General features: G+C 33.3%; 1 protein-coding gene across 2 annotated transcripts in view; it reads right to left on the reverse strand.

Annotated features, from left to right (window-relative positions):
* The window catches only part of BBS8 (tetratricopeptide repeat protein 8), an 88556-nt gene extending 66392 nt beyond the window's left edge, over window positions 1–22164 (reverse strand). The window contains exons 1-2 of one of the 2 annotated variants that reach the window (XM_085806533.1): window positions 21749–22158; window positions 10243–10418 (exon numbers count right to left, since the gene is read on the reverse strand). In XM_085806533.1, coding sequence (XP_085662659.1) covers window positions 10243–10418; window positions 21749–21850 — 278 coding nt within the window. In that variant the 5' untranslated portion in view covers window positions 21851–22158. Of the gene's footprint in view, window positions 1–10242; window positions 10419–21748 lie in introns of both variants that reach the window. The other variant, XM_085806535.1, reaches the window with a different exon arrangement.
* Between the last annotated feature and the right edge of the window lie 1661 nt (window positions 22165–23825).

Raw genomic sequence — 23825 nt, forward strand, 5'->3', positions numbered from 1 at the left:
TGTTGTATTTGAAGACTTTGTACCTAAAATTTGTCAATGTGAAATTACTTTTGAGATTTGGTCGTAAATAGAAATGACAGCATATGTTGAAATTAAATTCAGGCATGCGGCTTATACATGCAAATTATTAGAAATAGATGTATACAAACAGCTGGCAACACAAAATGTATTTAATGATTGAGCATAAAATACATTATTGGATGAACGTTTCCTAGTATTGTAGTAATAGTTGTGGTTGCTGGTTATTGTGACCAGTTGTGGGATACTAGTACTAGTGATAATTGATACAGTAAGACCCCGCTTAACGCGGGGGATACGTTCCATCAAAGTAGAGGGTAATGCGAAACAGCGCTAAACGAGGCTATCTTTACATGTAAATATTGGGGTTAGGGGAAGATGGCTAGAAATTGGTTAGGTATTAAATTTAAAAAGTATGTTTTTTTAATAAAAATAAAACCAAACATTTATTTCTTAAAGCCCAAATTAATACCACATTATTATTTTTTGCAAAAATAAAAACAAAATATAAATAACAAAACGAATATTCTTAAAAAAAACAAATAAAATTCTCAGTCAGTCATATTTAGATAGCCTTCCGCGTTTTCAGTGTTCTGCCTTTTTGTGACAAAAGCATCTAATGTTGTTTGCCTTTATCTTTTGCGTTGTTCTCTTAAAAGTTCTTCATTAACGGATAGAGCATCTCTAACACCACGCCTTACTTTTGAGCTCCTGTCAAAATTCGGATCATTTTCAATGAATTGATCCATTATTTCAGTTATGGTAGACAAACTCCTTTTTACAAACGCCATCGAAAGTTCTTTTTGCTCTTCTTCTGAATCACTGTTGTCAACATTTTTGTTTTCTTCTTGTTCAGTTAATTCCTTGAGCTCATCATTAGAAAGACTAGCCGCTGCTTCTTGAATTATTTCTTCGACATCTTCCACATTTACCCCTTCAAAATATGTCTGTACAATACCGCACCAAACAAGAAATACAAGTACACTCTTTCGGATATGTATTTGAAACCTATCGCTGCATAATATTTCGGGGAATCCCCGTATGCTGCGAGCGATTTCGTGGAATCCCCGGGTTGAAATAAAAGAGCGCTAAACCGAAACAGCGCTAAACGAAACAGCGTTGAGCGGGGTCTTACTGTACTGGTAGTGCAGCCAACTACTATAGTGATTAACAGTGACAGTGAAGAAGGAGTGCTAGGCACACGTTTCACTGTCACAGAAACATGTTCGTTTTCATTGAAAATTAAAAAAATAATAATAATAATGTATGGTAAGTACTGTTTTTAGCTTAACTGCTTTCACACCTGCAAAATGGGAAAATATTATATACAGGCTATCTGTTAGTTATTCTCAAGATTTTTTTTTTTTAAATTAGGCGTATTTAGAATATCGTTGTTCAGGAACGTGCACGAACTCAGTTAATAAACAATAATTTAATATGTTCATAATAATGTAGATTTTTTGTGGCAACAGTGATGTTGTTTACATATTACTTTGAGCGTGATAACGCATGGGATGTTATCTTTTTGATATGTTTAGAATGCTAAATAAAATAGTTCGTTGTTAATTAAAACGGTTTTCTCTGCTAAATATATTACCATTCGTCCGAAGTTATTAAATAAGAAAAGAAATTTCAAACAATTGGCTTCCGGTGACAGGACGGAATGGCTATTTGAAGAAAACGAAACAACGGTTGAAAACGAAACATCGATTTCGTATTGGAATTTATCAAGTGAGTTTATGATTTATTTGATTATATCCTTTATTATTTGAATATATTGGACATATTGAATTTAAAATCATGGAAATTTTATTAAAAAAGCGTAAGCCACAAAGGCAATCGTTTACGATTACTGCTTGTAGGGTTTATATTTATTTTAACTAACATTTATTTTAAGTTTAAATTATCTTTCCTGTCAAGCCTTACTTTCCCCTGGAATTGCCAATGCCAGAGTATGTAAATTTTAGTAGAACGCGCAAGGATTCAAATTATCAGCGGAAGTAATCTGAGTTAAATAGAAGGGAAACGAGTTCGAAAGTGTGCTTTCTTGCTTCACGAGCGTGGAGGTGGCTAGTTAGAAATTGAAGAACCACGCGTTTCGGCCTGTGTGCTTGCATCGGCAGTTTGTTAATCTTTCAACGTAATATTCAGAAGTTTGCTGAATTATCAGCGGTATCTTAGAACGCGGTGAGGTTAGTTACGTTTAGAGAGCCTCGTAGTTAGTCACTTGTTATTATCTCTTTTCATTTTCTTATTTTTATTTTTACCGCCGGGTCGGCGTAGTTTGTGAGCGTCAAGAGCACGCATTTGTAATTTCTAAAGTTGAATAAAAAGGGATTTAAACCCTTCTCAAGACTTTGGTCTACTTCCAGTTCTTAGCAGTCACCACTATTGTTGCGTGCAGGTTGGAAGCGCGCAACGTTACATGCTAATGCTTTAGATGCTGAAATTCTAAAGCCTGACGTGGAAGTTAATCAACTCCAAGTATTGAGCTTACAGTTGGAAGGAAAATTCAACAGATTAGATGAAGTTCAGTCAAATTTCCGAACTTTTATTGGAAGGTCAAAACGAAAGTGAATATTTAGCTGATTTTGACACGAATGAAACATATCGTAATAAATATATCAGTTTAAAAACAAAGGTAGAAAACAAAATGGTGAATTCCACTCCTGTAATTACACCTGGAATTTTAGAAAATTCCACGAAAAGGAACTTTAAATTACCAAAGTTGGAGCTTCAAAAATTCAATGGGGAGACCCGAAATTGGTTAGGATTTTGGGGACAGTTTAAGAAGATCGACGAAGATGTAAATATAGATGACGATGACAAATTTCAATACCTATTGCAGGCAACGGTCGTTGGATCTCCAGCGAGAGAGCTCATAGATAGTTATCCTCCCTCTGGCGCGAATTATAAAGAAGCTATCAAGCAGCTAAAATCTCGATTTGCACGAGACGAATTACTGGTAGCAATCTATGTTCGCGAATTATTAAAGTTGGTTTTGGCTCAAGCTAGCAAAAAAAGGAAATATGACTCTATCCAACTTATATGATAAGTTAGAGACGCAACTCAGAGCTTTGGAGACGTTGGGGGTAAAAAGTGAGATTTATGCAGCTATGCTGTATCCCCTTGTAGAGTCTTCACTACCTGAAGAAATTCTGAGGGCATGGGAGCGATCTCGCCAGCTTAGGGAAAGTGTGGCACACACTGAAAATTTGGAAAATTTATTGCATTTTCTCCGAATTGAAATTGAAAGTGAAGAGCGTCTTCAGTTGGCCCGTATAAGTTTTTCTGCTTCAGACAAATCAGTTCCAGCCACAGCAGCTTGTATTTATGCAGGAGATTCAAAGAAGAAACAGCTTAATTTTTGTGTTTGGTGTGACAAGGAAACACATAATTCTTATGAGTGCTTTAAGCTGCACAGCCTTTCATTGGAAGATAAGAAAAATTTACTAAGAAAGAAAAAAGTTTGTCTTAACTGCCTAAAAATTGGGCATGCTGCCGAAAAGTGTAAAAGTTCTGTGAAATGCCTAGTTTGCAACAAACGTCACGTAACGGTGATGTGCAGAGAACTAAAAGGTTCTAGAAGTTCAAAAAAGGAAGCACCTAAAGCAGCTAACGAAACAAGTGAGACATTATTGTCTAACCAAAAACTGCAAACAACTTTTCTCCAAACTATTATGGTGAAGATTGTCCATAATGGAAAAAAGGAGCTTGTGAGAACTCTTTTTGACAGTGGGTCACAAAGATCTTACTTACGGAAAGACATAATAAAGAGACTAGATTTAGTCCCATTAGATCAAGAGACTTTGAGCCACAATTTGTTTGGTGGAGTTGAAACTGAATCTCGGGTCCATGGTATTTTTGATATCGAAATACAAGGAACGGAAAATAAATTCAAATACGAATTATCGGTTTTAGATAAAGACAAAATTTGTGGATACATTTCTAGAGTGAAACTCAAACATATATGTTCCTCACTTCGAGAACATAAAATCAAAATCAGTGATTCTGGAAGAGATATACCAGATATCGGATTGTTAATAGGAGCCGACTATTCCGGACAGTTGATGACGAATAATATCATTCCAATTGACAAAAACCTTATTGCGATTGAAACAAAATTGGGTTGGACCCTACAAGGCCCAGTGCAAAGTCATAATACCTTGCTTGGTACCGTCGGACTTTGTTATTTGGATCTCACAGAACTATGGAATTTAGAGACAATTGGCATAAAAGATCCGGCGGATGTGAAGACTAAGGAGAATTTAGACAATGAAAAACGATCAAATTTTTCCTAGAGAACATTAAAGTAATCGAGGGCAATAGGTATGAAGTCTGTTTGCCTTGGAAGGATAGTCATCGGATTCTTGAAGATAATAAAGATAAAACGGAAAAAAGACTTTTCGCCAATACACAAAGACTGCAGAAGATGGGATTTTTCGAAGAATATGATGGTATTATTAAAGGCTGGCACGAGGAAGGTATAATTGAAATAGCTCCGAATAATAGTGATACTGGTCACTATTTATCTCATCAAGCAGTAATCAAGGATTCCAGTCTGACTACGAAAGTGCGACCTGTATTTGATGCATCATTGAAGGATGAAAATGGGAATTCCTTGAATGCTTGCCTCGAAAAGGAGCCGAATTTAATAGAAATGCTTCCAAAACTTTTGATACAATTCTGGCAACATGCAATTGGTGTTACTGCCGATATAAGGAAAGATTTCTTACAAATCAGTTTGTGTGTCAGAGACAGAGACTTTTTGAAATTCCTGTGGCGGAAAGATTCAAACAAAACCGAGATTATTACCTACAGACACTGTCGTGTCGTCTTCGGCATTTCTTCGAGCCCATTCCTGTTGGGAGCAACGATTTCTTACCATTTGGATAATGCTCCACAAGATTTAAGAGGAACGGCACTTAGATTGAAGAAATCCTTTTATGTCGACAATTGTATAGCTAGTTTCGAAACCGAAAAAGAAATAGTCAAGTTCAAAGAAGAGACCTAAACTCTAATGTCTTCAGGAGGTTTTGACCTTAGAGGGTAGACTGCTGCACCATTCAAAGATAGAAGCATGACTTCCTATCAGAAGGTCATTCCAATTCTGGGACTCTCATGGGACACTGAGAATGATGAAATCTATTGCAATTTAACCCCTTTGACATTTTCGGAGAGTGCCCACACGAAACGATCTCTTTTGTCAGTCTCACAGAGGATATTCGATCCCATCGGATTTACAAGTCCAACCACGTTAATTCCAAAACTCATTCTGCAAAAAACATGGAAGATGAAACTTACCTGAGATGAAAATCTTCCACAAGGTATAGAAAGAGAATTTCAGACTTGGCTCAAAAGACTACACATCTTGAATTATTGTAAAATTTCAAGAAGACTTGTGATTGGACCCTTCGATGACTGCTCTATCTCTACATTGTTTTAGTGATGCTAGTAAGGTATCTTATGCAGCATGCATTTTCTTACGTGCATATTTTGAGGGCTAAACTTCAGTACAATTGGTATTATGTAAATCAAGAGTAGCACCTGCCAAAGAAGTAACTATTCCCAGATTAGAGTTGCTTGGAGCACTTATAGCTTCTCGGCTGTACCGTCAAGTCATTGACGCTCTTAAATTGACAAAGTGCCAAGTGTACTTTTGGAGCGACTCGTCTGTAGTTCTGACATGGATAAAAAAAGACTCCCACTGGAGTGTTTTTGTGGCCAATCGTGTAGCTGAAATAAGGAGATGCACAAATCCGGACGACTGGCATTATGTACCAAGCTTAAGCAATCCAGCTGATCTTCCCTCTAAAGGGTGCGATGCCAAAATGTTGCTACAGAGCAGATGATGGGAGGGGCCAGATTGGCTTAAACAGGAGCCGGATAAATGGCCTCTCTCTGAAAAGTCAGAACTAGAAACTGATGAAAGTACAGTTAATTCAGAAAAAAGGAAAAATGTGGTTTCTAGCGTTTCCTGTAGAACCCCAAACTTCACAGAAACATTCACTCGATTTTCTGGATATTATAAAAATGTGAGAGTACTAGCTTGGATCTTTAGATTTCTTAACAACAGTCGTCATAAAAAAAACGAAAAATTTAATAAGGAATTAACCTCAGAAGAAGTGAGTTTTGCAGAAAAAAGGTTGTTATATTTAATCCAAACCGAAAACTTTCGGAATACTGATGGAAAAAATTTGAAAGGGATGATTACATTTAAGGATGACTTCGGACTTCTTCGAGTAAGAACCAAACTAATTTTAAGTGATGAAGACGAAAACTTTAAGTGTCCTATTCTATTGCCAGGGAACCATGCACTAGTTCATCGTCTAATAGAACAGAAACATCGGCGACTGCAGCATGCAGGTACAGGGACCTTGATCTGCAACTAGCGAGAAGATTATTGGATTTTCGGTGTGAGACGTCTTGTGAAGAGAATTTGTTCAAAGTGTGTTATTTGTAAAAGATTCAAAGGCAAATCTGTTCAACCACCAGTTGCACCCTTACCAAAGGACCGCATTAAATATGCTGGAGCTTTTGAGGTCACTGGCATCGATTTAGCTGGCCCATTGTATGTATTGTCTGGCGAAAAAGCATGGATTGTGATTTTTACTTGTGCGATCTATCGTGCTGTGCACTTTGAATTGACGAAATCTTTATCAGCAGATTCATTTATAATGGCACTCCGAAGATTCATTGCAAGAAGGGGTAGAATAAGCATCTTATATACTGACAATGGTACCAACTTTGCAGGTACGAATAAAGCACTAAACGAACTTGATTGGGAAAAAATAATGGAGTTCTCAACAATTGAGAAGATTAAATGGAAATTTAATCCTCCAACCGCTGCCTGGTGGGGAGGATTTTGGGAGAGGTTGGTACGGATGGTAAAAGATCTTTTAAGACGAGTTTTGGGCTCTAAAACGGTCAGTTACATTGAGCTGGAAACTATACTATGCGACTGTGAAGCAACAATGAATTCACGACCCTTAACTTACTTAGAAGACGGGACTGCGGAGTTAAAGCAATTGACACCTGCATATTTTATACAAGGAATCCCTCACCATGCTGTAAAAGATCTGGATACTATAGATAGCAAAAGTTTAAATCGTCGCTTGCGGTATTTACAAAATCTTCGGATTGATTTACGCTCGAGATTCAGAAATGAGTACCTAGCCATGTTAGTCCATAGAACAGAACGAAAAGGAGACACTTTAGAGGTGGGTGATGTGGTGCTGATTGGAACTCAGGAAAAGCGCATCAACTGGCCACTGGGACTTGTTGTCCAAGTATTTCCAGGTGCAGATGGTCATGTAAGAGTGGCAAAAGTAAAAACGGCTGACGGAGAAAAAATAAGACCCGTCCAAAACCTGTATCCTTTAGAAGTGACTCGTCCCTCAGAGCTACCTCAGCCTCAAGTCTCGTTAAATCCAGATCAAGATGCGGATCGTAGAAGTTCCCCCTAACTACCAAAAGCCCTGGATGGTCAGACTGATACGTCAAGGATAGTCGAGCCTCTGACTGAGTCCCCTACAATAGGCAGACCCATAACCACTAGGGTCGGAAGACAAGTGAAAGTTCCTCATCGACTGAATCTCTGAACTGAGTAGAGAATATGTTGCAATTTCCTAAAATTGCAAGGTGGGAGGATGTTCAGGAACGTGCACGAACTCTGTTAATAAACAATAATTTAATATGTTCATTATAATGTAGATTTTTTGTGGCAACAGTGATGTTGTTTACATATTACTTTGAGCGTGATAACGCATGGGATGTTATTCTTTTTGATATGTTTAGAATGCTAAATAAAATAGTTCGTTGTTAATTAAAAAGGTTTTCTCTGCTAAATATATTACCATTCGTCCGAAGTTATTAAATAAGTAAAGAAATTGATCTAATTTCAAACAATCGTATTTCTCCTAAGAGAAATTATATATAAAAATTGAAGAAGATTTTATATATATAAATATGCATGTGCATATTTATAGTATGGAGAGTACTACAGTACAATGCAGAAATATTCCATACTGCTTTGCACAGAAATATATGTGTCAACCAAGCATTGGTCTTTCAAAAAAATATCTCTAGACCATTTCGTTCTTTTTTTACCTTCTTCCGTTGCCTCTTGGCTTATAAGAAGGGCAGATAAAAGAGCATTCTGTTGAACCAGTAAAACTTTGTGATGAGCTGAAAAACCCATGACACAAAATAACGAAAACAAGCAGAGCGAGCGCGAGAAATCAATTGAGCTAGAAAACAGCGCGCGAAACGTGTAGACACATCCACGCATGCGCAAATTTAGCTTCTCTCATTGGCCATAGCTTAGACCCGTCTCGTAGGTGTGAACGGATGTCCCGTATTTTATGCACTTATGACTATGCCTCTATGCGCTTTACGCCCAGGTCTGAACGCAGCTTTATAGGTAATGTAAACATAGTGTAAAAAATTGCATCAATACCTGCTTTCTTTAAATTTAGAACACATTTTATCAAAACATTTTGCATAATAAAAAGAATTTTTATTTAAATGGAACTTGAATCCTATGCAAATGGTATTGTTCAAATCAAATAAATTTCACTTTGTAATGAATACTGTTTATTAACTTTTGCAATATTAACTACAGTACAAAGTCTTTAATTCGGACGTCCATAATCCGGAATGATCTATAATCCGGACCTCAAAGCTGCAAACTTTCTGCGCATGTGGATAATACGTTTATGCATGCGCATTTAATTTATAACGGACGGTATAAGCTAGGCTAAAATTATCTATTTCAGTTAATGTTGCAGATTGCGTTGTTCCTTAATTTTCTAATTGGATCCGGCTTATTATTTTTTGCAGACTGTTAGAGCAGTTTTATAAAATGGAAGCTTGAACTTTCGATTATGTCAAAAAGAGTTTTCGATTCTGGAGCTGCCAAAGGATCTACAAAGCGAAAGCATGTTTCGATGTCCATCAAACAAAAAGTGGGATTGCTGAAAAAAAATGGATAAAGGCATATCCTTTATTTCTCTAACCATTCCGAAATCTGTTTATCAATTTCACGCTGCTCTGCAGGGGGGGAGAACGTCACGGTGCGCAATGAACTGGAAATTGATCTGTCAGCACTATCCTCATCTTCAGGGCAGATGTTTTTATTTTATTCGGCTTATAATTCCTTACTAAATGTAGTATTCCATCTCGATGTACTGCGTCTTTAATATGATTTAAATCAAATAGTTTTCTGGTTGCAATTTTATAATTTCGACTATGCGTAATGTATGCTTTATGCATGTGCGCGTTGAAAGAAATGTTTAATAAAGTAAACAAATGAATATTAAGCCTTTTTTTTTTTTTTTTTTTTTTTTTTTTTTGTAAATTTTGATACCCTTTAGATCATAATTGCTCTTTATTTCATAAATTATGTTTCATATTTTTAATTTCTGCATGCCATCTTACCAGATTTAAATTGATGTTCTATATTCCAGAAAAACCGCTAATCTGGAATCGCCAAAGTCCCGACGAGTCCACATTAAAGACTTTGTACTGTACTAATGAATTGCTGAAATATTTCTATACAATCACAAACTTCCTACACATTCAAAAAATTCCTTTAACTTTATTTTGGTTTTGTACCCCTTTATAAATCTGAAACTTACAAAGCTTTGCAATTTGAACTGTCAGCATCTTGACAGTTACTTAAAAACTTCATAAATGTTTATGGGAACCAATACCAATACTTAAAAACTTCATAAATGTTTATGGGAACCAATACCAATACTTAAAAACTTCATAAATGTTTATGGATTACATTTTTGACCTTCTTATAAAAAAAACTTTTAAAGAGGAAAAAAAATAATTCTAAGTACATTATGTTTTATTTCTATTTCCTTGATATAAATTTATTTTGAGAATGTAATTAATAAAGTCTTTGAGGCTATTTTGAAAATACTTGTAAACTGTGTAACTATGCAATGCTTTGCAATCTCATGCACTGTGCAGTTAATGCTAATTTAATTTTATAAGCCGAATAACATATTCAAGAGTAAAATTATAAATGAGAATGTATTATAATAATATAACCGCATATGAAGTTTATGAGATCTATCCCAGTCAGCACACAGTGTTTTATATTAGGATATATTTGAAGAAATACAATATGCATAATTCTCTAACTTAAATTAGAAAGATAAAACTAATAAGCATAAATGTCATTAAATTTGTTTTTAAAAAAAGGATATTTACCTGAATGCCTGAGAAGTTCCTTTCGGATTAGGAGTTTTCAAAGAAGTTCCCGGTCTTGCCACTTGGGCTATTGAGTTTTCATCCATAAGTATATCAGCTATTCCCTCTTCATCTGTTTCTAAATCATCTACATATACTTGCTGGTTAAGTGCTCGCATTTTAAGCACCCATGCAGCCTATAATTAATAACAATAAATTTTGTGTATTGCACACACACGTGTGTCTGTATGTCTCATCTATCTATATATACATATAAACACAATTTTCATAAAGAAAAATATATAATCATTCCCAAAATTTTCACGCATTACGCCGTAGAAAATTTATGACTAAATACACAAAGAAAGAAATTTAGAGCATGTTCTTTTTTACTTTTTTTTTATGGTTTACATTAATTTTTCTTTTAACATTTACAAAATTCTACTTCTACATTCATAGGATTTTTTTGAAATTTATTTATTTGAAGTTCATTTTTTGGTCTTTGTGAAAAATTAGTTCTAAATTTATTTCTTTATATGTATACATATATATATTAAATTAAGCAAATTACTTTTTTGCATTATTGAATATAATTGTTGAAAATTATTTGATTGAAATGTCTAAATGTCATGCCATATTTTAAAATTACCAAACCAATGACCTAAAACAAACAGTCTGCTGGCAAATTTATTTCTTGATGAAAATGCTTATTTGCTTCTATTTATGCAAGTTCCTTTACAGGCTTACCTTCAGATCTGTCTGTACTGTATCATTTACACAACATATTCAGTGGCTTAGAATTTCTAATATATAGTGATACTTTTAAAAATAGCAGGAACAGATTATAAATTTTGCATTTTTTTAAAGCGTAAATAATATCTTATACCACATTCTCCCATTATGATATTTTTACTCTCACTTCCCCCCCCCAGCTTTTGATGAATGGCTGAGGTCACATGTTTTCCTTTCTGTTCCCTTATCAACACAGTTTTTTCAAGCTTTGAAGACGTTTTAAATAAATAAAGATAAAGAAATGAAATTATATATACAAATGTGAAGTAAAAAAAAAAAAAAAAGGACTAATTAAAAATAACAAGAAGCATGAAGCAACTGCCGAACTTTACTGAATACATATTATCGAATGAAATGTTAGCAGCATCTCTTATAGAGCAGGAATGTTGATAAAAAGGGTACCAGATTTTTGGATGTTATGAAACGCTGAATGCTGGATTATTAGACTTTTACACCGCTGAGACTATGCTCAGTCCTGTGATAACGTGTTTGAAAGCTACACTGCGAGAAAAAAGAAAGAAAGAAAAGGAAAGAAAAAGACAGTTCTATATCCCCCGTTCTACTGGGCCGATTGACGAAATTCAAATTGCATTTTTCATATCTCGAAAGCGCGACTTAAGATATATATTAGATTTATATACAGCCTTGTTCTAATAGAGGTTTTTTGGCACAAAATCGGACGTTCTTTCGCTAGGGTGGGGCAAGGGGGACATCTGTCCTTGGGCGGAACGTCCAGGTGGTGCCAAATTGATGCTACAAAATTTTAGAATGGAATATTTTCCATTCTTGGCACATAGAAGGTGGCACAAAACCTTCACTTATTCCCGAGCACTGAAACCTAGGGCTCCGGATATCCCTCAGAAACATATCTAAATTTTGCAATGTTTCATGGTCTATGTCTCTATCTAACATTATTTCCTGTTTATGAGTAAAATTTCAAAACCATGGGTTCATTAGTTTTTGCATTAAACTGCATTGGAGCATATATTATATCTATATACACTCATCACCTATAAGAATTTTATATAACAAAGCTAATGCTCATTTTAATGAACATTTGCATCCAGTATATAAAGAACATTCTAACCAATGGTTACTATTACGATAATGGATTTAATATACAATCTTTAATAAAGGCCTTTTATAACAGTCGCTGAATGGGCCAGTCTGTATAGTGAGAAATTATTATAATGAATATCAACTGTGCTAGAGAGTACAAAGAAACAAACCAACAGAAGTCAAATAATAGCATAGAAGTGTAAAATATACTGCCAACTGAATAGAAAAGATCAAATTTTCATAATTTACACACAATAATGTACAAGTTAGATGTACAATTCTGTTGACTGGATATTAGGGTAAGGTTCTCATTTTTTTTTTTTTTTTTTTTTTACTTACGATACATATCATCTCATGACACAGCAATGCTAAATTATTATTATTATTATTATTATTATTAGTAGTAGTACAGTCAAAAGTCTTTAATCCGGACTCGTCGGGACTTCGGCGATTCCGGATTATAGATCATCAGTTTAAATCTGGTAAGATGGCATGCAGAAATTATAAAATTAAAAATATGAGACCGTAATTTATAAAATAATGAGCAATTATGATCTAAAGGGTATCAAAATTTACAAAAAAAAGAAGCTTAATATTTATTTGTTTACTTTATTAAACATTTCTTTCAACGCGCGCATGCGTAAAGCATACCTTACGCATAGCCGAAATTAGAAAATTGCAACCAGAAAACTATTTGATTTGTATTCGTGATATTTATAATGACGAGGAATTTGATTTTAATCATATCAAAGACGGAGTACATCGAGATTAAATACTACATTTAGTAAGGAATTATAAGCCGAATAAAATAAAAACATCTACCCTGAAGATAACGATAGTGCTGACAGATCTTCCAGTTCATTGCGCGCCGCGACGTCCCCCCCCCGCGCAGAGCAGCGTGAAATTGATAAACAGATTTCCGAACGGTTAGATAAACAAAGGATATGGCTTTATCCATTTTTTGTAGGAATTCGTTTTTTGTTTGATGGACATCGAAACATACTTTCGTTTTCTAGATCCTTTGGGAGCTCCAGCATCGGAAATTCTATTTGACATAATCGAAAGTGCAAGCTTACTTTTATAAAATTGCTCTTACAGTCTGCAAAAAATAATAAGCCGGATCCAATTCGAAGATTAAGGAACAACGCAATCATCAACATTAACTGAAATAGATAATTAGAGCTTATACCGTTCGTTATACATTAAACGCGCACGCGAAAACATATTCTGCGCTTGCGCAAACGCATATGCGCAGTCGTAAATGTCTTGCGCGCACGCGTAAAATGCCTATATGCATGCGTCAACGCGGCGCATGCGCAGAAAGATTTTAGCTTTGTGGTCCGGATTATAGATCATTCCGGATTATGGGTGTCCGAATTAACGACTTTTGACTGTAGTAGTAGTAGTAGCAGCAGCAGTAGTGATAGCACTAATATTTTAGGTTTCCATATAAGTCTCAAAAACAACATGCAAACCATCATTAAGATGCATTATTTTGTTCTCTGTTTAAATTTCACTGTTTCGCTTTTATTTCTGAAAATGCTGATTCTTACAATTGCAAACTGAACGTTAAAAAAAATATTTCCCAATTTTCAACTACGTTAGATACACATGATCTATTTTTTCTGTTTTTACATCAAATTAATTTTTATGTAATGTTTGATCATTATGAAACCATGGAACTCGCCTCAAAATGAAACAGAGTCTGTCCGCTTTTTCCAAAAATACATACTATTGGAAATCGATACTGCATTCAGTGAAGTCGTGTGTTAAAATGGCAGTCACATTTATTGGCAGTACACACCTATGCATATCAAAAAGCATTAGAATGTGTGTAAAATAATGGTTCAAAGGAAGTGACATAACATATATAATAGCCTTACAATTCATTTTATTTTATTGGTGTGAAGAACTAACATCAGTCAAGTTCTGCCAAAAGCAATTAGGAGTGGCGGACAAAATGATTGTTAGTTGGAAAAATTATCTACAGGTAATATGTGCCTTTGAAATGTTAGAGGAGAAAATGAAAAAAATTGCTAGTGTTGATTACATTATAGAAATTGATACAAACATATCAGAAGATGTAAAAATAATGCTGGAAGAATACTCCCTGCTCAATGGATATTTGAGAAACACTAAATTAGTACAAATGAATAAACTAATGAAGCATTTCTGAATGTAACACAGCTAATTTCAGAGTGAATAAGTTATTTTAAGTAATTAAGACACAATAACATGTCGAACAAATACTAATTCAGAAGTCAAACAACAAAAATCAGCATTATATTTTCAAAATTTTTGTTTCTAGCTCACATTAGAAATATTAAAATATATGTTAATTAAAACACATCAAAACACCATATAATGGAACCCTTAATCACAAACAAATTGCCTAAACAAACAATGTCTCTCATGATGAACTTTTTTCTAACGCTCAAGTTGGCAATAAATGATTTTCAAAGGCATTTTCTTTAACCTCTGATGAAGGATTAACACTCCCAGACTCTAGCAACAAAATCCTAATGCCATCCATTGTTTAAATCTTATTAACAAAGCCTGGCATCAGCTGATTTACAGCAGGGTTTCCCAAGTGGGTTCTGTCAGAAATAAGGAAAAAGCACATTTGTCATAAAAGGGAAAACATTTTGTTTTTCCAAATTTGGTACTATTCTCAAGTAACTTTGATGAGGCAAGGGAGTATGACTGTGAGAAGAATATAGCCCATGAATAATTGAAAAGCTGTCTTTCGTTGTTTGTCTTTGCTTGGTTAGACTAGTCAGATATCAGTAACAGTTGTATGATTTTCATTGTTACTTGAATTACCAATTCAATTGTAAGAAAGAATGATAAAATTTTTTCTCTAATGTTCTAATGTTATTTCCATACACTGTTTTATTCATAGAAAAGTGCTGATGTCAAAATCTCTTGGTAATGAACTATAAAAGATATTTATAAAAATGGTTAACCTTCATTAAACGAAAGCTTCTTCACTCCAGAATTTTTAAAAGGCTCTGTGAAAACATGGATAAAGAGCACGCAAATCTACTGTTGTACATCGAAAGCTGGTAGTTAATCAGAGGCAGGGTTTTTGAGCTAAAGGAAGAAGTGCATTCACATTTTCAATAAAACAACTGCAAACAAGATTTTACTTTGAGGATCAAATGAGGGCACAGATACTAATTTATTTAGTAAATATTTTTCATCACTTTAATCAACTGAATAAGTTACTGCAAGGTGGCAGATAAAATATACAAACCTGTAGTGCAATATTCTTGAATTTAAAAGAAAATTAAACTTACAGCAAGATTATATTGTAAAAGGGAAGTGTGACAGGCTTGAATTACAGCGTGACTAAAAAGTGAAGATGGATACCAACAAATTTCAAGTTTTATTGTATACCACCTACAGGAGCAGTCAAAAAAAATTGATTATTATTTTCCATCCCTTTTGATAGATTTATACGACAGGATAAGGAATCCATTCCCTTGTACTTCCGTTCATCCTCAAATGGATGTTCTTTAATCAAATGGCCAACATCAAATGGATGTTCTTAACCAAATGTTAAACCTCAAATGGATGTCCTTTTAAAGTTGGGTTAAAACATTAAAAGAACTTTGTGACTTTCAACCTTGGTGGTTCACTGAAAATGAGATTTAATAACACAGTAAACACAATTATGAGTTTTAATAACAATTCTGGATTTCTGTTGAAAATGACTATCCAACAATTCATAGGAAAGCAACTTACCGTGGCTTCCGAAAGTGTTCGTACACTTACGATTTTCATTGAAATAGGGCTCTTCCATTAATTAAAAGTAAACTTTCTGAATGAGATTTTAATAATAAGATCTATAATCTATTCATAACAAAATTACATGAAAAATGTTTAAAATATAGCAAAACTTTATTTTTAAGAAATCAAAACTCAAAAAATGACAAACATTTTTTCTCCCAAAAGTCTTCGTACACTTCAAAAAAATCTTGACATATTAGTAAATATTTTCATTTTTCATTAAATTAATATTTAGTAGGATATCCTTTAGCATCCACAACAGCTTTTAAACATCTGGGAATATATTTTACTAGTTTTTTTTTTTTTTTTTTTTTTTTTTTTTTTTTTTTTTTTTTGTAATTTCTGTGTCAATGTTCATCCATTCTTCCATCATGACTGTTTTGAGTTTACTTTTCGTTTTGATGTCCTGATTTCGTACTATAACTTCCAGTTCTTTCCAAATGTGTTCTATGCAGTTTAAATCTGGTGACTGAGGTGACGTTTTCAAAACCTGTGGATAATTATAGAGACACCACAGGCGAACGTTAAGAGCCATATGCTTAGGATTGTTATCATGATTAAAAATAAAGTTGTGTTGTTTCCAATACCCAAATTTTGGGCTGATAATTTTAAATCATCTCTTCCACCACCATGCTTAAATGTTCCAACTAATTTCTTAGAATGAAGTTCCTCATTTTTTCTTCTCCATACATTTATTCGACCATCGGAGCCAAAAAAGTTAAATTTGCTTTCGTCAGCAAATAGGACATTATTCCAGTACATTTCGGGTGTATTTAATATTGATTTTGCAAATGACAGACTAAGCTTTCTGTTTTTCTCACTAACAAAAAAATTTTTACGGGCAGAACGCCCATGTAATCCAGCTTCTCTGAGAACTCGTCAAACAGTTTCAGGTGAAATTGAAGTAGAAAACTTTGCATTAAATTCTGCAAAAACTTTTACAGTACTCAAACGTGGGTTTTTCACAAATTTTCTGATAATAAATCTTTTATCACGTTTAGTTAACTTTCTCGGTCGACCTTTTCTTCTTACCTTGTTTTCAATCCGATTTTCTTCTTTGAAGCATTTTATCACATGGTGCACTGTAGAATGGGATAAATTAACTAATTTAGCGATATTTCGAATTCATTTACCACTACTATGGTGAAAAATTATCGGCTGATCTTTGGAATATGGTAACTGGTAGTTTGGCGACATTTTGGAGCGATAAAGGTTACCACCTAGGACTTTGGTAATAATGTGAGAAGTACTCAGTTCTGATTACGCATTATTTTGTGTGAGGGAAAAGAGAGATCATAAGATATCTCATGTGACATTAATGGACGAATTACAGTTCTTTAATCGGAAAAGGGGGGAATTTGGAAAACTGTAGTACTATATTATTTTGTATTAAACTTCATTGTGTGTTGTGTGAAATAGTGGAAGCGTGCGTGCCACATAATGAAGATTCTGAAGATTAGGTAAGTTAGTATTTTTAATCATTTGAGGATATTATTTTTATGCATTGTTCTAAATGTAAGGAGTAATTAAATTAATATGATATTATTGGAAAATTGTTATTAGCAATGATTTAGTTTAAAGTAATTAGGATTGTAATCTAATTTTTATTAATTTAATGTATGTGCTTATTTATATTTTAAGTAGTGTTTTTTAATTTAATTATATTTTAATTTACTGATCGTGATTTTGTGAGTTATATGTAGTATTTTGGAATACGTTTGAGTAGAATACGTTGAGTATTTTCATGCATTTTTGTGAAATTTTTCTAATTTATGAGAAAAAAGCAGTGTACATGGATATAGTGAAGAGTGTGCATAATGCCATTTTTGTGCAATTCTGGGATGTTTTTTTAAGTAAAAATAAGTCAATGTGTACATGGTTTAGTGATATTTTAATTAAATGATAGTTATTTTGTGAATTTTATGTTTGTAGAAATTTGGTATACGTTTCAGTTAAAGTAAACATGCATGGAAGTAATTTAAATATTTGACAGCAAGTATTTGTAACCATTTGTAATGTTTGCGGTATGAATTCGTTGGTGATGTTTATAATATAATAGATAATTTAGAGGTAAAATTTTTTGGATATTTTATTTATTTTATACATGGAAATGTTCATCCTTGGAAAGGGTATATACTTTTTCGCGATCAGGTAATTTCATATATGTGCTTTTTACCGAGTTTAAAGATTCACAGAATTCTTTTGCATTTTCGTGCAAATTTTTGTAATTTATGAGAAAACAGCAGTGTAGATGGATAAAGTTAAGAGTGTGTGCAATGCCATTTTTGTGCAATTCTGGGACATTTTTTTAAGTAAAAATAAGCCGACGTGTAAATGGTTTATGTGTATGTGCTATTCGATTTTGCGATTGTGCACTTTTTCCCAATTTTGCAGTTAATATTTGTCATGATTAAGCAGTTTTGTTACATAAAATTTCTAGCATAAGTGTAATTCGGCTAGTAGATTGTTGGAAAAAGTGTTCAGTAAATAAAATAAAAAGAAACATGTCTTTACTTCGTGAAGATAAAATGGCGGAGAAAAAAAAAATAGAGGGTTTCTGTAGCAGAGTTGGTCACCAAATTTTCGCCAAAAAATCGCCAAGTTACCATAATCCAAAGATCAACCAAATTATCAATTTTCGAATGCTGTTTGTAATTTCTTTAAGACTGCGACCCATTTTTCAATAATAAATAGAATATTATGAAGTAAACAATAAAAAATTAAAGCATATGATTTTTTAAATGCCAACACAATGCAAAAATTAAAAAAAGTGGCAAACGATGATTCTAATTTTGATTTTATCCAAAAATATTTCAGTGTACGAAGACTTTTATGAGCTAAAATATTTGTCATTTTTTAATTATTAATTTCTTGAAAATAAAGTTTTGCTATATTTAAAAAATATTTCATGTAATTTTGTTACGAATAGATTATAGGGTTAATCTTTGGATTATGGTAACTTGGCGAAAATTTGGCGACCAACCCTGCTACAGCAACCTGCTAGTTTTTGTTTGGATGCCATTTTGTTTTCACGAAGTAAAGGCATTTTTTTTTTTTAACTCAACATTTTTTTCCAACAATCTGCTAGCCGAATTACGCTTATGCTAGAACTTTTATGGAACAAAAGTGCTTGATCATGACGAAGATTAGGTGCGAAATTGGGAGAAAGTGCAGAATCGCAAACTGCTTGCCACATTATTAAGAATTATTAAGAATTGCATATACACGGCATCCATGTACACGTCGACCTATTTTCACTTAAAAAAACATCCCAGAATTGCACAAAAATGGTATTGCGCACACTCTTGACTTTATCCATGTACATTGCTAAAGTCCTAGCTAGTAACCTTTATCGCCTTACCAAAATGTCGCCAAACTACCTGTTACCATATACCAAAGATTAGACGATTATAGATCTTATTATTAAAATCTCATTCAGAAAGTTTACGTTTAATTAATGGATAGAGCCCTACTTCAATGAAAATCATAAGTGTACAAACACTTTTGAGAGCCACTGTATATATTGCTATAATATTCAACATCAGACATGTGTGAACAAGCTTTTTTCTTGTTTAACCAGTATTAAGAGATTAACAAAAATCAAACCCCAAAGTCAATATTCATTTTCCAAAAGAGAGGCACAGATTTCACATTAACATTTGTTAAATTAAAGAAATTTACTACTTACTACTCTCTATTATATTTAGAATTGTACCAATTGCAAGTGGTTTTTTTTTTTTTTTTTTAATAAACAACTAAAGTGATAGTCATTTTTTGTTTCCATTAATGATTGTTGGTAATTATGAAAAATATTGCATAATCGACCCTGGAACTCTGAAAATCGAACACTGTCACAACATTGCCATAAAACTGAAAAGGTTGAGAAATACTGATCTACAGGGCCACAAATTTGCCCTGAAAGAAAGTACAGCCATGCAAATATAGCAGGCAAACTTTTCAGAGTTTCGACACTGAAGACTTTTTTAACCCAAAAGGGACGTTAATCCCAAATGGTATATCAGTCTTGACACAGCATTTTGCACTGAATCACTAAAATTGGCATATAACTTTTCAAACTGTTGCCACCAAATATTTTTGCCCTGTATTATTTTTAAAGAAATTAAATAATGAAGAATCTGCATAAATGTATGTTTCTTGCATTGTAAGAAAACAATGGTACATAGAACATGGGCACCTGTATATCCAAATTTTGAATATGAAATTTGTTTTATTATCTAATCTTTACTTTGTAAAACTTTAATGAATATTTATTAACAAACTCAATGATTTCAAAGTGTGCAGTGGCAATACTATACAGAATAAAACATTTTGATCTCCAGCATATGAGACTGTTTATTGGACATTCTAAAGATATGCTGTTCTTGAATATTTTGTTATTTTGTTATTTAAACAAATTTTATGTGGCATAGGTGCCATGAATGTCATATTTAATAAACACACAAAATGTTAATAATAAAAAGACAAAAAAAAAGTTTTGCTAAGTCCAGTAAGAAAACTAAACATTGATATGATGAAATGAGAAAAGAATGAAAAAAAAAAAAAAAAAAACCAGAAAAATATATAGCAACACTTAATGTTGCATCAGGAATTCTAAATGTATACTGCTATTAAAATTTTTGTAATTTTGCTGTTGAATTGCATATGGTGTAAATGTGAAGAAAACAATGCTTAATAATAAAGCTCAAAAGACTAAGAAAAATAGGTCAGTAAGAGTGAGAGTAACAGAAGACTTGTAGACTATGAAGTCGATGAGAATGTAAAAACATGTTACTAAACTCTTTTGGGCAACTGTTAAAATCTGAAGGCTTTCAGTTTCCCCCCCCCACACACACACACTTATGATCTTGTGTCCCTAGACAAAAGCTATAGGCTTGAAAGTTAACAATGAAGATGTGTGGAAGTTACTAGAAGATCATAAAAATGAACTGAACAACAGATAGCTGGAACAGCTTGAGAAGTAGTAACACAGTGACAAAAACTAATTTCAGAGGAAAAGAAAGAAAGAAAAGATCAGTCTAGCCCCTTGAAATTACCTAAACTGGGATAAGGCACAAAATTCTACCTAATGATACCATCCTGATAAAGTAGAAGCAGAGTAAAAAAAAAAAAAAAAATTCAATCAGAATGCTATGTCTCACTTTAAAAACTTAGACAAAAATACATCAGATTGAATAAATTTTGAATAAAACACCGTATCTAGCTCAGACGAGAGGTGCTATGAAACAAATAAAAGATAAATGAAGATTCCTAAGAGAGAAGTTATTGGAGGCTTTTAATGGAAGATAAAACTTCTCATCCAAATAATAACAATTCTTTTCTCTTCCTCAACACTTTCCACAAATGCCATTGTTATTATTGATTCATATGGGTACAGTAAAATTACATTAAATTTTCATCTATTTTATTTAATATCATGTTTATCGTTTTTGTTTTAGATTTAATTATTTCCATCATTTTTGTTCTATAAACTAGTGCACAAAATACTGTAGTAAATATTTAAAGAAGCAATCTTCTGCAGTCTTAGAAAGGATTAATCCATTTTACATTAATTCCTATGAAGAAAATAGTTCCAGTTTAAGAACATTTCGGGTGAAGAAATAAATTTGTGAACTAAGGTTTCAGTACATTAATAAAATATGTAAATATTTCAGTTAAAATTATGAAAGAATAAAAACACTTTTTGTAAGTTTCACATTCTGAAATAATGATTAAACAAGACCTAATTTAGACTTTATGAAAAATCTTAAAATAATAACAACTAATTTTTTAAAAAGTCACTTAAGTAATATTAAAATTACTTAAGTGACGTTTTAAATATGTTTTTAAATATATTATGACAATTATACAATAATTTTTAATTTACCTCATCATAGGGTTTTTTATCCAATATACTAGTACAAATCTCAGTGCATTTTTCAAAATTTTGCCTTCTGTAATTTGAAATCGCTAGGAAAAAAGGATCCATCAAGGCAATTTTTAAATCATCCAGTAAACGAAAAAAAATATGGAAGTCCCAGCTAATTGTTTATTACAAATTCGGCTCCTCAGAATGCAGCAAATTCTCTACAACAAATGTTTATGTTTGAAAAAACACGTTGCCAAGGAACCAGCTACAATTCTACAAATCGGAATACGAGAGAGTGTTTACGTCATCACCGGAAACGCAGTGCGTCATCTGTACATAATCTTTGTTGACCAATGATATAAGAGCAGGGTAAATGTCCAATCTGATGTCAAGGGTCATGGACCTTATAAGAAATAGACCAACTCAAACGGGTTTTCTCCCTTGTCTGAGCAACACCTCCTTATAGAAGGAAGCCGGGACACTGGATTGTGACGTCACGCGTAGTCGTCTATGTCGAAACCCCGAGAGAGCAACGAAACAAAACAGGCTGCGCGCTAGTGCCGTACTTAACGTTGATTTCACTATTTGATATAGATACTTGGGTGGGATTTTATTCAGAGATTCAATTATATATAATGAATAATTTAATTACTTCAAAATTTAACACAATAAAATTTGACATAAATTTAAGAATTTTTTGTTTCTTATTTCTTGACTTTAATGAATTATACTTCCTTGTAGGTTTCACAGCAGCATTTAAAAAGTTAAAAATCAGCCATACTAACTCAAAAAAGGAATTTCTGACTTTTCCCTCATAATTTAAAATTGCTTTATATTTTTCTAATATTTATGAAAAAAACCCAAATTATCTGCATACAAACTATTACTTATCATTTCATTTTTCTTCCCATCAGTAATTTAGGAGGTGTTGGCCATAGTAGTCAAAAGTGGGGTAGGCGTCTTGCCAGGTGAAACTAGTCGATATTTCCGTGACGTCAAAAATTTGAAAAGTGGGCTAGGGTTTGGAAATACGCTTCCAATACCGACGCCGTTTAAAAGGTAGTTGAGCATAATCAGGTTGTAAGATTGCTCTGGGTCGCTTTTTAGAAGAGGCAACCGCAGGATCATATACCGGCAGGGTATGTAATACTGGATTTCCAACAAGATGGATGTTTTTGAGAAATCTTTCCGAAAGTCGCTGTATAAAGCGATTAATGGGCATAATTTTGAGGTCGTTATGAATGTCATTGTTCCTTATCCTTTTCGCGACGGCGCACCTTTGTTTAAAACGCTCGTGCGGGACGGAAGAGAATCGAAGGCAGTCACCGTACAGGACGGAGGTTTTGCATCGTTAAGCCTAATTTTATAACAAAAATCAGAAAAACAAAAGTTTCGCTTCTAGCATCGTAATTTTTGGTATCATTTTAGATTATTACTTGAGCTCTTATATATGTTAAAATTAGCTCTTAAAACATTTATTTCTTTATTTTACATGGAAATATACTTAAAAAATTGCTTATCTTCCATAATACTTTTCGGAAGAGCTATTCAAATTATTCTAAAGTTTTAATTGATAAAATCCATCAATAAAGTTTAAAATTATTAAAAAGAACACAATAAAGACTATTTACAGTAAGAAGTAACAAAATTTAAAATGAAAACGAGCGTGGTAAATTTCGAAGCACAGAGAAGTATCACCTTGTAACTCTTAGAAAAAGTATCACTTTTTAACTCCTTAGAAAATGAATCAGTACTCTCATTTGCGTTAGTAAATGGTTCACTAACCATACTAGGGTATTCTTCCTCTGATAAATAGCGCCTCCTTCCCGTCATAATAGACTGGAGGTGAGGCATTCCTAAATAAAAAAAGAAGGAACGGAAATATATCTGAAGGCAATGCAAAACGTAAAAAAATTCCGCACAGTAACCCTAAAAGACCGTACAAAGTAGAGGAAAAAAATAGAATAAAAAAGGAATTGGATATAAATCAGATACGAGAATGTTTTCATTAGCACGCAGCGATTTAAAGAGCCCTGCGTTTGTTTACATTACGATTTCCCCCCTCCCCAGCCACAGCTGACAAGCAAAATACCAA

This window comes from Stegodyphus dumicola, chromosome 12 (assembly GCF_044657685.1).
Source record: "Stegodyphus dumicola isolate Sdum_Otavi_A_Nest chromosome 12, ASM4465768v1".
Taxonomy (NCBI): domain Eukaryota; kingdom Metazoa; phylum Arthropoda; class Arachnida; order Araneae; family Eresidae; genus Stegodyphus; species Stegodyphus dumicola.